Below are 14,531 nucleotides of genomic sequence, written 5' to 3' on the forward strand. Positions count from 1 at the left end.
TACTAATCGCGATTACCCCATGTCTGGTCCATTCGTTATTGTCTAATTTTGCACATTGTTCGTAGCACGCATGTTTCGTTTCATTTGTTTTTTTTATGCTTTTAATACATTGAATGAGAGTTGAATTAAACACAATGGGATTAACAATAGAACGTACACCCGTATCATCTGCGTTGCAAATGTTTAATTTTTCGAATACGCAGGAAGTCAACATAACAAACATGGCAAAAACCGTTTAAACAGGTAAATGAGAAACTCCGACCCTTCAGCTCTATGTTACGTCGACGTGTTAGCACGAAATCCGAGCCGTGGCAGATCCTTCGCTAAGCTTGGTACGGTATAAAACTTCGTCGCCTTGTGTTAAACACATCGCGAAACCACTCCGCACTGTTTCATGAAAGCACATCGAATAACCAATGCTGCGTAAGGGCCTTATATATAGGCCTACCTTTCTGAAGAATCTTCGGAAACTACCCCTGAGTAATGTTATATAGCTTATTGACGCCGTTGTTGGTATTGATATTGATTTCGTTTCATTCGACAACCTTGGTCATTTTACACAAGGCCAATATTCATTATCGTCGTCATGTTTCGGTATTTCGGCTTTGGAGCAGTCGTAAATTTTTCATTATATTTCGAACCACAAACTTGGCTTTCGCACATCGGTGTTGTGCTGATGACGAAATTTAGGGAATACCTCCGGACGCAGCTGATAGATGCGCACCAAATACCTCCAGGCATGGCTCAGAGCTGATAGCTGCGCATAATTTGAGTCCAGACCAGTGTTGGGATCAAGTCACTACCTTTGAGTCATTGCACATTTTGACTCGAGTCAAGTCAAGTAAATCGATTTTCGAAGGTGACTCGAGTCGAGTCAAGTCAAGTCACACATTTTTGGAGGTGACTCGAGTTAAGTCGAGTCAAGTCAAGTCACAAGCAAGTCAAATTGAATTTTCGAAGTATGAGAGATGATTCAAAGTCAGTACATTTTGGTAGCTGTGTGAAAGACTGATTAATTTGCTATTTATCTTGAATCAAATAACCAATATGAAGTTAAATATACATGCAAAAAGGCGTTGTATCGCTTACGCACACGTAGAACTGCTAATAAAACACGTGATAAATATAGAACCGAATACAGAGAGAGGTTGAAACAAATTTATATGCATGATACTTGAAAATGCGACCAGAAACTATTAAAAGTGAGAAAAATTAGTATATTATAAATGCGAACCATTCGATATCACCAAACATGGTTATAGAAAGTGGGTTTAAAATGAATTTAAATGGAAAATGAGCAGTCAACACAATCACTTGGACTTGGACTCGAGTCATAATACCATGACTCGGACTCGAACCTCTGCTCGATGACTTGGACTCGCACTTGACTCGGTGGCTGCGCACTATTTCAACTCAGAATTGCTCCGGATCTGATAGGTGCGCACTATTTCAACCTGGACGTGCTCCGGATCTGACAGCTGCGCACTATTTCAACTCAGCCTTGCTCCGGATCTGATAGCTGCGCCTAAACGATACGTGACCTTTAAATGACCTGTATATCTGCGATTTTTGGTGATAGCTGCGATAGCTGAGTATATCCACAGTAGTGATAGCTGCGCGGTATTTCAACCCGGACGTGCTCTTGAGCTGATAGCTGCGCTCTATTTCAACTCAGCCTTGCTCCGGATCTGATAGCTGCGCACTATTTCAACTCAGACGTGCTCCGGATATGATAGCTGCGCACTATTTCAACCCAGACAAGCTCCAGCGCTGATAGCTGCGCCCTAAACGATACGTGACCTTTAAATGACCTGTATGTCTGCGATTTTGGTGATAGATGTGATACCTGTGATAGCTGAGTATATCCACAGTAGTGATAGTGATAGCTGCGCACTATTTCAACCCAGACGTACTCCGGAGCTGTTAGCTGCGCACTATTTCCACTCAGACTTGCTCCGGAGCTGATAGCTGCGCACTATTTCAACCCAGACAAGCTCCAGCGCTGATAGCTGCGCCCTAAACGCTACGTGACCTTTAAATTACCTGTATGTCTGCGGTTTTTCGTGATAGATGTGATAGCTGAGTATATCCACAGTAGTGATAGCTGCGCACTATTTCAACCCGGACGTACTCCGGAGCTGATAGCTGCGCACTATTTCCACTCAGACTTGCTCCGGATGTGATAGCTGCGCACTATTTCAACCCAGACGTACTCCGGAGCTGTTAGCTGCGCACTATTTCCACTCAGACTTGCTCCGGAGCTGATAGCTGCGCACTATTTCAACCCAGACAAGCTCCAGCGCTGATAGCTGCGCCCTAAACGCTACGTGACCTTTAAATTACCTGTATGTCTGCGGTTTTTCGTGATAGATGTGATAGCTGAGTATATCCACAGTAGTGATAGCTGCGCACTATTTCAACCCGGACGTACTCCGGAGCTGATAGCTGCGCACTATTTCCACTCAGACTTGCTCCGGATGTGATAGCTGCGCACTATTTCAACCTGGACGTGCTCCGGATCTGATAGCTGCGCACTATTTCAACCCAGACAAGCTCCAGCGCTGATAGCTGCGCCCTAAACAATACATGACCTTTAAATGACCTGTATGTCTGCGATTTTTGGTGATAGATGTGATAGCTGTGATAGCTGAGTATATCCACAGTAGTGATAGTGATAGCTGCGCACTATTTTTTTTTTCATCATCATTGGTTTATTAGCAATTTTATCAGTTCAATACACCACAAAAATGCGATGCAATGAAAAGACAGGAAGATGTCGAAGCGACAAGGAGTAGTCTATGGAATCTGACACCCACCTTGGCCTAGGCGATGTAAAGAGGAGGCATGCACACTGAATGAAGGTAAAGAAGATAGTATAGAAAAAGAATGCGACAAGAAATAGGGCGGCATGTCATGGGAAGCGAGATCGATAGGTCAGTCGTGGTCCGGTAATCTTGAAGATGGACTGTATTTATTTAGTAGTAATTGCTTGTATTTCGACTTGAATGTGGACATGCTCGACGACTGTCGGATGGCCGGCGGGATACTGTTCCACACATCAGGTCCGGCATATTTGATGGAGCGATGATCTTTTCGGTCGATCATATGATATTTGGACGACGTGGACGCGCGTGTGTTGTACTTGTGCGCTTTTGATTCAGAGGTAAAGAAGTCATTGAAATATTCGGGGCAACGACCGCAGTGAAACTGATACATGAACTTGGCGATTTCTAGTTTCCGCATATCTTCTATGTTTAGGACGCCGAATCTCTTCAGCAGCGACTTATTGGATGGGCAGCCAGGTCCCTTTGGGGCCCTAGCTATGATTCGGAGTACTTTGTGCTGTAGTTTCTGCAGTGGCTTGAGTGCAGTTTTACTGGCAGCCCCCCAACAGAGGATGCCATAATGTAACTTCGATTGGATTAAGGATTTAAAGAGTATCAGAAGAACCCATGCTGGCATGAAGCGCTTAAGGCTGTAGAACAGGCCGCACTTCGGTGATAATTTAGTTTCTAGGGACTGAATATGAATCTTCCAGGACATGTTCGAGTCCAGTAAAACTCCGAGATATTTGGCATTATCTGTGTTGGAAACGGGCTGACCAGCGATATTAACGGTTAGGTTATTTTTTGAATTTACTGTCAGCAGTTGCGATTTCGAGGCGTTTATTTCAACCCGGACGTACTCCGGAGCTGATAGCTGCGCACTATTTCAACCAGGAAGTGCTCCGAATCTGATAGCTGCGCACTATTTCCACTCAGAGTTGCTCCGGATATGATAGCTGCGCACTATTTCATCCCAGACAAGCTCCAGCGCTGATAGCTGCGCCCTAGACGATACGTGACCTTTAAATGACCTCTATGTCTGCGATTTTTGGTGATAGCTGCGATAGCTGTGATAGCTGAGTATATCCACAAGTGATAGCTGCGATAGCTGCGGGAGCTGCGATAGCTGAGTATATCCACGGGGCCCACGTTAGTACTCCAGTCTTCGTTGGATTGTCATTTGCGTAGTTCTCGTGTACAAAACAAAACAGGGGAACGAACTTTGATAGCAAGCAGAATAAGACCGCTGGAGACTAGACTTTGGATTGGTCGTCTACTTCGACATCGTAATTGATTTGTGTTTAAGGAGTTTGGAGGAGTTTGCAATGTCAAAATTCGGCAGAATGTGTTGATATCCTCGGTGCAGGTAGGATCTATAGAAGGCAGACAATGTAACAGTTCCTGCAGGTCACTCGATCGATCCCAGCGAGTTAGCGACATGAGCATCATGAGCGCTGCTGTGCTCGAATCCCGGTTGTCGGTTGGTCCATGTATATATAACATGGGAAATGGCGTTAGCAGGGAACATAGCCTATAATTACAGTGTCTTCTTACTTATTAGCCTTATAGTTTAGAGTTTCTATTGTAAAATTTAAAACTGCATTTAAGTGAAAACGAGTCTGTCAAATATCATCATTCTTTCTCTCAATCTGTGTATTGATGTATATAGCACGACGGCCCTGTGGAAATAAAGCTGTATCAGCTGTACCAGCTGTATCAGCTGTATCACCCTGTGGATATAAAGCTGTATCAGCTGTATCACCCTTAGGATATAAAGCTGTATCAGCTGTATCACCCTGTGGATATAAAGCTGTATCAGCTGTATCACTCAGTGGATATAAAGCTGTATCACCCTGTGGATATAAAGCTGTATCAGCCTGTGGATATAAAGCTGTATCAGCTATCAGCTGTAACACGGCTCTATCAGCTGTATCACTCTACCTGTATGGAATCTGTGTCTTGTGTTCAAACAATTCTTGATTTTTTTATTGTTATTTTTTAATTACTTTTAACTTTGAGAATCATCGCTGCTCCCATATTATAGACAAACCGTACCGAGATTCACCCAGGTATCACTCTGCAATTAGTATCAGCACAGGTCTATATGCTATGTCTGAGATGCGCAAAATAGTCTAGTAGGCTGTCACACATTTAGTGAGTCAGCTCTTCTCGCCTACACGCGCGAAGAAAGAGAAATTTCTATATTTCATGATTGAGTCGGTCAATATATGATCGGGAATTGCATATAGATTGCTATCAATTTTTATAACGTCTCTCTGCTCACGTAATCTAATTTAGGCTACCGGCTGCGGGTAGAGCTGAGTGAGGTGTGCTTGAAACGGTAGGAGCCCTCGAATAATAATTAATTAAACATCTCCGGGTGTGTATACCCGTTGGCAGGAACGAAACAGCACTTCGTCAGGCTCCCCAAAATACCTGGAATCTTGAGCTCTTATACGGTGATAAAACGTCCCCCATCACGTTGTTCGCTTTATTGCCACGAAATTATTGTTGTAATGTTTAGTAAGCCAGCGTGAAGCGCAAAATTTTTCAATAATTCATCATAAAATCGGCCTATAAGATCGAGATACAGCTGTGATACAGCTGATACAGCTGATACAGCTTTATATCCACAGGGTGATACAGCTGATACAGCTTTATATCCACAGGGTGATACAGCTGATACAGCTTTACATCCACAGGGTGATACAGCTGATACAGCTGATACAGCTTTATATCCACAGGGTGATACAGCTGCTACAGATGGTACAGCTGATACAGCTTTATATCCACAGGGCCTAGCACGACTGTTGTTTTTTATTTAACATTATCGCAATAAGATCATCTATAAATTTAACTACAGTTCTTCGGAATAGCTGTATAGTTCTTAGGTGATGCACATGCAAATGGTTGAAAATGAGGGAGGACTCTAATTCTGGGGAATTACCCGTTGCTCATCAAAACAATACTTCTAATGAAGCGAGCACTTCATCCAGGTCAAGCACTGGAAGTCATCACACTGGAGAAAATGAACATGGGAATACTGGTTCTGGGCCTCATTCCAATTTGAACGAGTTCTTCGACAGCTATGTTTCTGAAATAAATCATACATGCCCCGATGAAGCAGCGTCTGACTGCTCTGATTCCATCTCGAGATATGATGGCAATAGAGGGCATAGTTTTCAACAGCATGATATGAACGATCATGTTCAAATACGTTCTTCGAGGAATGGATCGGTGCACACAAGACCCAACCTAGCAAGGTCGGTTCTTCACCTGGTTTTGTTATAATTATTGCGAAGATGATAATTTCAAAATTTATATGTGTCGGATCGCTGCAATACCAATCTACGTTTCAGATGTCATTCTGTATCCTTGTTAACTATATATGATTCTGAAACACATCCCTCTTTGAAGTGAATTAGGCGAATATTCCCACCAGCCTCAATACTTTCAGCTTAGGTACTAACTTTGCAAGCATAAATATTGACTAATGACATTGAGTATTTCTAAAACCCTACCAGAATCAGTATCTGCTAAGATAAAGATGCAAGTGTCTTTTCTGCAGGTTCAAAAACATGGTATTTCTTGGCTAATGAAGAACTTGGTTCATTTGGCTACCAAACTGTATGGTATTGCATAGTCTGTAGTAGACTCAGATGTCAATTCGATGTGAACATCCTGACGACTTAGCCAATCTAGTCATCAAGAAAATGAATTTGTTTATCATTTGGATATTGTGCATCATATTGTAATTACTGTTTATGTTTTCAATCTCTCTGTTTTCGTTTTGAAATTGAATTTTACTTACTCCTTGTGATACCATATAGGCCTAGCGATTGTTGTCGTGAATGTCTTGATGATCATGTTAATGTCTGATTAATGTCAATTTTGACTGAAATAATATATTATAAAAAGTATACTGAGACACTTTCTAGCTAGATGGTTAATAAGTGATACGCTTACTCCAAGAACAGTAAGGAATGGAAAAATCTTGATGGATAACTACTGGATGGATACTACATTGGGTTCGGAATAGACCTATACCAACTTAAATCTTTTTTATATGACCCTTCCCACTTCGACAAATTGGCCTAGGCTTGATCATATTTTGAAAACTGAAGATTATAAAGCTCTTGGTAAGCAGCATGACACAAGTAGACTCGATCAACTCTCGTAGCATATATTACTATTACATTTTCATGGACAACCTCGGCATTTGAAGGATAGGATAACAATCTCAAATCATACCAATGCCATATTGTCATCTTACAGGGATTCTTCACTCGCAACTCTCATCGCAGAGAAGAGAATATCCGACTCTCGGCGAACTTTTTGTTTATTTGTTACCTTCGACCTCATATTGACAACAATATTGTGGGTCATCATGTGTGGGGTGAGTGAGCTCCATGATTATAGTGATATTGCTTTGATTTCGAAATACTTTTGCAGCGCATTGTTTCTGTTGAAGAATTTTTGGTATTGAATTGAACGCATCTTTCAATCCATGCTTTTCACAAATTTGAACAATGATTTTTAGGTATATTCGAGTACAGATCTGATAATAATAAACTATTCCTGTTGTTAGTCTCTGTTGGAATAACTTGATAACAATTTCAAAACAATTAATTCTCAAGTGACCATGCTAGATCAGTGACAGTCTCTCATTAGTTGTCATTTGTATGCAATGAACTGTAGCTGATATAATATAGACTGATAGCATGAGAGCAAACAACACCAGCAATGGACGGTGCAATGTACACAATTACACATGCAGGTCACACATTCGGTTCTCAAAAATAGAAACTGCGATTCAACAGTAACGCTGATTGAATTTAGGATGACAAAACAATCATATTTATCAATTGTTCGGGTTTCAAGTTTACTGCATTATGTTGTGTTCAAGAGGAAAGAAGTATGCAAATGTCTTTTACTGTCACCACAAGTTTCTCTGGTCATTTCTGTGTGTAGTACGTTTTGATGGTTAAGAAGGGTGCTGACAATGTCACTTTGCTTTCACACCTGTGACAAGCGAAGCTCTGCTTCAAAATTCAGTATTGCTGTTAGTTATCCTTGAAATTCTGACCAACCAAGTGCACTATATGCCTTTGTCAAAAGTTTCCGCACATAAAAAAGTATTGACCTTGTGGTGAACCAACCATACATGTTGTGGTGGCGAATTGTGTCCTTCTCAGAATATACCTCCCCCCCCCCGAAGTTTGAACCAGTCCTGAAGAAGTGAGCCTACTTATTTCCCTGGGTTGAAATTAGTCCACGATTCCATGTAGATGTGGCTTCAACCCAGTTACCCAGGGTGTAGTCTTGAGTTCTGGTACGGTACACTTATGGCTACGTTTGTATTAATATATTCGTTTGTCTGGCAAAGCAAAACTATTCATACAGGTAGACGAACAGGTACAGGCCGTACTGCGTTGCTGTATCATGCATAATGTGAATGAATGTCGTGTTTGGATGAAGGAGTTCTATTATTAATTACTGTATGTTATCTTGACAAACATACGTTTATTTTCAGACAAGTTCTGGTGGAGACAAGTCTTTTTTCGACATTATTGTTAAACAAGTGACAGAATACAATAAGGAATCTTCTATGTTCGATGTCGTAGTAAGTGGTTTGATGCTATATCCACGTTTAGAGATGTAAAGAAAAGTTCATGTTTTCAGTGCTTGGCAGCTTTGCGGTTTGCCTTTCTGGAATTGACGTATGCTCTACTATGGATAAAGCATTGGTGGCCGGTGGCTGTCAGCACAGCAGTATCCGATATCCTACTTGTCCTGAAGATGTTTCCCATATTTTCAGTAAGTTTGGGGTGTGAATAATATTTATATGCTATGCCATTGCAATGTTAACATGTCCTAATACTGACTCTTGTCACTAGTCGAAGAATGAGAATTAGGCAGATGGCTGCAGTGTGGTCAATACCAAGTTGATTAAACAATGATAATAACGAAATCCAAATCCCACACTTTTATTGATCATGACCAAGTTGCTGTATGTTAGTTATGCAGTGATATAACAGCACTTATTGTATTTGCATACCGATTGATCAGAAAAATGAATAAGACCATATACTGGCTCTTCTCCCTTTCATGTGTGATTAGTGGCAGAATTCAATGGCATTGTAACTTCATGATACTAAAATCTATTTCAAGGCGTAAAATCATACATCATTCTTTTTGCATATTATGATCAATAAACTTTCCTAGATGAAATGGATAAAAATCTTAAAGACTGTTGAACGTGCATCGGATGCATACGCTAGTTTGGATAAGTCAGTCAGTTGATATATGATCATTTAAAAGAGTAAAGTAAGCAAAAATAAATGAGTGGTGGGAGATGGTTTGTGCCTTTTCTGCGGGTAATGTGTAGATGCAGCATACCTGTGTAGTGTAGGCCTACCTGTATGTGAAGCTGACTGGCTATTTGCATTCAGCATTCCAGCTCGTCGGGACCCCTAACCAAGGCGATTCCTATGACCATAGTGCTACTTCTCACAAATTTTATCATTACCTGGATCGAAGTGTGGTTGATAGATTTCAAGGTTCTGCCGGAGGAGGAGAGGTCCGCTGAGAGTAAGTTGAAATGGTTAACGGTTTATCTCCGCTCGGAAAGTTTGCGCTGCAATTGAGCGTCAGCACGGTGGGCTTGAGACAGTTTAAGTCTCTGAAACATTGCCTTCGCAATGAAGCAGATCGGGATAGGTCATTGTCGAATGGGAAAGGTTAGTAAGTTTCCGTTTGGGACTTCTAGCTGGACTGCTACTGCTTTGACTGTAATGTCGCTGATCTGTCGTTAAACTACATCTACCTCACTACTCATCAGAAACGGTAGACCAGAATTGTGACGGCTAAGCTGCGATGACTGTCGGAATAAATAACTGTCTTTTGATAAATATGACTGATGGAAATAAAGGCAAATCGGCTTCTTATTCTTATTATTATTTCGGTTTAACTCAAGTACTTGAACTGGTATGCCTGTACTCAGTTAAATTGTCTAGCGCTTGGAAGTAACATCATTTCCTCTCCTATTATACGTTTTTATTATTATATAAAATAAAAATATTCATATATCATCACTGTGGAATCAGAGTAGGTTAATGTCTAGTTTTGACAGTCTGTGAGAATCAATTCTTTGTAGAATTTTCATTTTCATTTAGCCATATCTTGGCCACCAATGTGTTTTGTTTGTCACAATGTTTCAAACATAACTACGGCCAGGATATGACCTAAAGATAATCAATATGTCAGAAATGGACATAAGCTACTCTTAATCTATATATTACTATACTGTACCATGTGTTAAAATAGATATATTATACCGTATTAAATTTGTTATATTACATCTTTTATAGGAACTCTCAGGCGTTTCTTGCAGGGCCAACCTAATCATGGCTACACTGCGGACGAGGCTACGCCTCTGATCGGGCCTTATCAAAGTCGAAGGTCGCAACGACGGCCTCCGTCGTCATTTTACACGGCTGCCCAATCCGATCGTTTATCATTTCACACTGTGTTGGGTGAGAGCTTGCGATTCTACAGTTACTGCGCGAAGTCATTATGTTACTTAATCGAACGTCATAACAACATTTTTTTGGTTTGGGATTTGGTCAAGTCAGGTTCCTGTCTGTTTCCGATGGTAAAAACTGTCTGCTATTTCAGACTCTGAATACGATGATCAGTCCGGGAACGGGCTTCGAGGAAATGTATTTCCGATTCCTATCTCTGCAGAAGATGCCGTGTATGTCGAGCAGGGTAAAGACGCCCTGAATACGCTGTGGTCTTCATATAACAACAAAACAATATGGAAATTAGACAAACAGCTGGCAAGTAGTTTCACGGTCATCTTTCTTTTGCGACATGTGACATGATTCACTTGTGTGTTTAGCCAGGTTTGTGATCCAAGCTGCCCATGTTGATGTGTGTTATTGTGTCATTGTAATCTCCAGTCAGTTTGATACATATCTTTGGTAGTGATCTCCACATTAATCGGATCGCCAACCTATTTGAATTAATCTATGTATGATTGAACTCGCGGATATGAAACTAACTGCTTGTGATAGTTGCTTACATTAGTCATAATGGGAATTTCGGGTATTATGAATCGACACAGTGGTCATGTTCTGCGCAGTCATGGGATTTGTAATGTAAGCACGTATCAACGGTCACAACTTTTGACCGGTCGGCGATAGTGCAAAGTACGATTATGTGGTAGCACGTTACACGTTAGGAAGCGGCTTTGATTGCTTGTTGATAGTCGAGATTATGATGCAATCATTTCATGATTGTGCAGGAAAACGGGGACACTCTGTATACCACGAATATTCCGGAGTATGGAAAGACGTTTCGGATTGACGCTACAATTCGCGGAGCGTCCCCACAAACGATGTTTCAGGTAATGTCACGTAGGATTTACTTCCTTTGTAGAGTATTGGTCTTCTCTAAACTTTTCAAACAAACTTTAATTTAAAATTATATTAGAGGAAATGCTGTACGTTGCGTTTCCAGGTATGGTATTGACATAAATTTGACAGAACCTTAGTGTATTTTGTCCAGAAGTGATCAGTAACGATGTTATTCTGCTTTTTCGTAGCATTCAAATAGGTTAGCTTCCACTTCAACTTGACAGTTTCAGTTTTTTAGGCAAACTGGGCCTAGAATACTTTCTTGTAGGCTACTTGTAATTAAATAGAAATTTATGACGTTACTGCTCCTACTACTTGAGTATCAATGGTGACTACTTGACCGCCTCTGAATACGTTCTATGTACATTGTACAAATATATACGCGTTGCATCTGAAATAGTTTTGACATGTCTTGGAAATCTACTTCAAAATTCTTGGTATAATTGAATCGAGAAAACACAGTTCACCTGAGATGCAGATGGGAACTGAGCCATTTACCAAATTTTCATTTTTCAGGCTTCCACGTTAGCCTGCTTTATTAATATTATAAAATGGAATCTTTGTTATCCTGAATAACTACTGTCCCGTTGCCAACAGCTATCATTCATAGCAAAATGATGCATTTTGAACAATTCCGTTTAGGAAATCATCCTTAAAGGAGAAGATTTGCCAAAGTGGAATCCATCCGTTTCAGAAGTGAAGGTTTGGTTCGAAATGTAATTTAATTGCCGCACGCTGACCGAGGACGTTTTCCGTGTTGTTCCCAGATGCTGAAACGAATCGGGCAGCAGACGGCGATATCGCTTGAAGTTTCGGCGCCGGCCGGTAAAGGGTTAATACAAAGTAGGGATTTTGTCACGGTTCGGCGAGTCGATAAAATCGACAATTCCTACATCAGTGCGGGAGTTTCCACGGACTATCCGATCCCTGATTCGGATCGTATCAGGTTTGCTTGTTGAATTGGTGTAGTCGTTATTAGGAGATTTCAATCTCTGACATTCAACTTCACAGAGGTGTTAACGGGCCGACTGGCTTCATTATTACTCCTATCGATGGAGAGTTTGCCGCTACCAAATTTACTTGGATTCTCAACACTAGTTTGAAGGTATGCCAATTCTTTTATTATTTCCCAAGTATTTAGTGAAATAATTTTGTTGTCAGTAATGTACAACTTCACAACACTACATTAAACCATGGCTTCAATTTGCTTACATGCTTCGGAAGCGATAGAATCAACATGCGTTCTTTCACTCCCTATTTTGCAATGCAAATATACCCTTTCGAACCAGGTCTTTGGTGGCTTACTTTGGAGGCGTTGTCCAATGTCATTGTTGTTCAATAGAGATTGGTAAAAAGTCCTGTATTGTGTATTTCAGTCAGCAGTGAACATTAGGTGCACTGTTTTACATGCCCAAACTCCAAATATGGACAATTAGCACATAAGGCTGAATTACCATAAACAGCAAATAAGTAATAAATAGGCAATTCTGAAAAACAATATCTTTGCGGACTGTGTCTGTTTTTGCTGCATAATTTGTGACAATACTCGAAAGATCTCGCCTCGACCAGGAAACTTGATGAATTTTTTTCAAATGTGCATTTGTATTTTGTAAGAGTACCGTATTGGACTCAGGAGAACGAAACACACATTAATAACACAGGAGAACGAAACACACATTAATAACACAGCATCTTTGTTGGATTTGGAGTATTGGATTTGAGTGTTGCACTGATATCAGAGTATTAATATTAACATGATTTTTATGACAATATAATTTCTGATCACTTTCAATGTTTAGATATGGTTAGCACTTAGCAGTTCTTTGACACTGGCCGAATAAGATAAATACAAACAAATCATAAACAAAAATACTATGGAAACTCCAGAAGCAATCTCAAAGGATCGTGTAAGAAAAACTACCGTCATGTAACTTCATTCATGTTGGCTAGGCCAACGCTATGCTATTGTAATCAGAATGTTAACTGATTATCGATATTTAACATTGTTTTGTTGCAGGGTTCTCTTCCTCAGTATCTTGTCAACAGCAATCTCACTTCTACCATGATTAACTTCGTGAAACACATGAAAGCCCATCTGGGACTGGAGGAATGACGAATTTCGCTGCAACTCTCTTTCGCTATGTAGCCATGCCAGACTGGACAACTAGCGGTTGGCTGCAGTGAGCAACACCAAAAAGTTGCAGTTTTTTTCTGTTTTTTTTTTTTTGTAGTTCCAAAGCCTGTGCGCACTAGCATGTCGTGTTAAAGCTCTACCAACGCAGTCCAGTAATTTATGCTTTGACCACTTTATAATATGCAAATATGGTTATCGATCTTTTTTGGGTTCAATTGGAGTGAATCATTCCTATATTTTGGTTTCCTTCGCTAATCTGGTGAATTTGATTTCTTGTCTCGTAATGCCGGCCAATAATCTATTGACCAACTGATCTTGAGCTAGGAGTGGTTTGTGGGGAGCTACTAAAATTTCATCCTGAAAATTACACCTGTTTTAAAGGTTTGCGGCTGCCATTTTTACACTGATCTGATCCTCGAGTTTTATACGAAATTGCCTGCTAATCGTTTTAAGTGTGTCCCTTGCCAATTCTAACTTTGTAAATGTGTATTTCTTATCTGTGACCTTGTTTCAAAGTTAACTGTTCAGAAACTGATGCTTTCACGTTCGATCTGTGCTTGTGATGTTTGTCGCACTTTTTAAAAAATTTTAAGTGCTTCGACCATTGTGCAGTGTGGACGCTGGACAGTGGATATGTACCTTCACATCATTGCATGAAGTAGTATGAGTTATCAGTTCATTCTTGTAATATTTCTACTCCCTTCTGAATTCCGATTGACGTAAACACGCCTCACGAGGCAGGTGATTATGTGCAATCATATTCTACTTATTTTAAAATTATTGTTTACTGAGAGGGTTGCAAACTAATTTGATTAGAATCCCCATTGTGGGTTACCTGTAATGACGGACAGTGTGGGATAAATAACGTTTTGCATTGCTAAATTGGTTTGCTATTGCGTCGGTCGTGGTTTACCAAAAATGGAGAAGTGATTGAAATGCATGCTGACAACTCTTTGCTTGCATTACATTTGGATGAAATATTGCCTGTTTTTCTCTTGATCAATTCTTCTAGATTTTAAAGTGTATTGTTAGTATTTGCTACGCTGTATCTATCTATGACTGTCATTGTATCACAGCTTGTTCTCTGTTATATTGAAATTGATTCTGTTAAGGAGTTGTAACTTATATTGTGTAGTGCAAGGTTGGAGAGTA

General features: G+C 40.3%; 1 protein-coding gene across 1 annotated transcript; it reads left to right on the top strand.

The window, feature by feature from the left end:
- The first annotated feature begins 5,651 nt into the window (after positions 1-5,651).
- Positions 5,652-14,490, top strand: LOC145433986 (stAR-related lipid transfer protein 3-like). The gene is made up of 12 exons (XM_080311255.1): positions 5,652-6,088; positions 7,101-7,221; positions 8,359-8,448; positions 8,508-8,642; positions 9,278-9,416; positions 10,196-10,360; positions 10,503-10,666; positions 11,134-11,235; positions 11,888-11,947; positions 12,013-12,191; positions 12,257-12,350; positions 13,263-14,490. The coding sequence occupies exons 1-12, from the start codon at positions 5,742-5,744 to the stop codon at positions 13,356-13,358; spliced, it is 1,692 nt and encodes a 563-aa protein (XP_080167381.1). The 5' UTR covers positions 5,652-5,741; the 3' UTR covers positions 13,359-14,490.
- The last annotated feature ends 41 nt before the right edge of the window (positions 14,491-14,531 follow it).

The sequence above is a fragment of the Botryllus schlosseri genome, chromosome 2 (genome assembly GCF_051294905.1).
Source record: "Botryllus schlosseri isolate E-star chromosome 2, Bs_hap1, whole genome shotgun sequence".
Classification (NCBI taxonomy): Eukaryota; Metazoa; Chordata; class Ascidiacea; order Stolidobranchia; family Styelidae; genus Botryllus; species Botryllus schlosseri.

Coding starts and splice junctions, on each gene's coding strand:
- LOC145433986 (XM_080311255.1), top strand. CDS start 5,742: ATGAGGGAGGACTCTAATTCTGGGGAATTACCCGTTGCTCATCAAAAC. Junction 10,361..10,502: donor ATCATTTCACACTGTGTTGG/GTGAGAGCTTGC, acceptor CTGCTATTTCAG/ACTCTGAATACGATGATCAG. Junction 11,948..12,012: donor CATCCGTTTCAGAAGTGAAG/GTTTGGTTCGAA, acceptor TGTTGTTCCCAG/ATGCTGAAACGAATCGGGCA.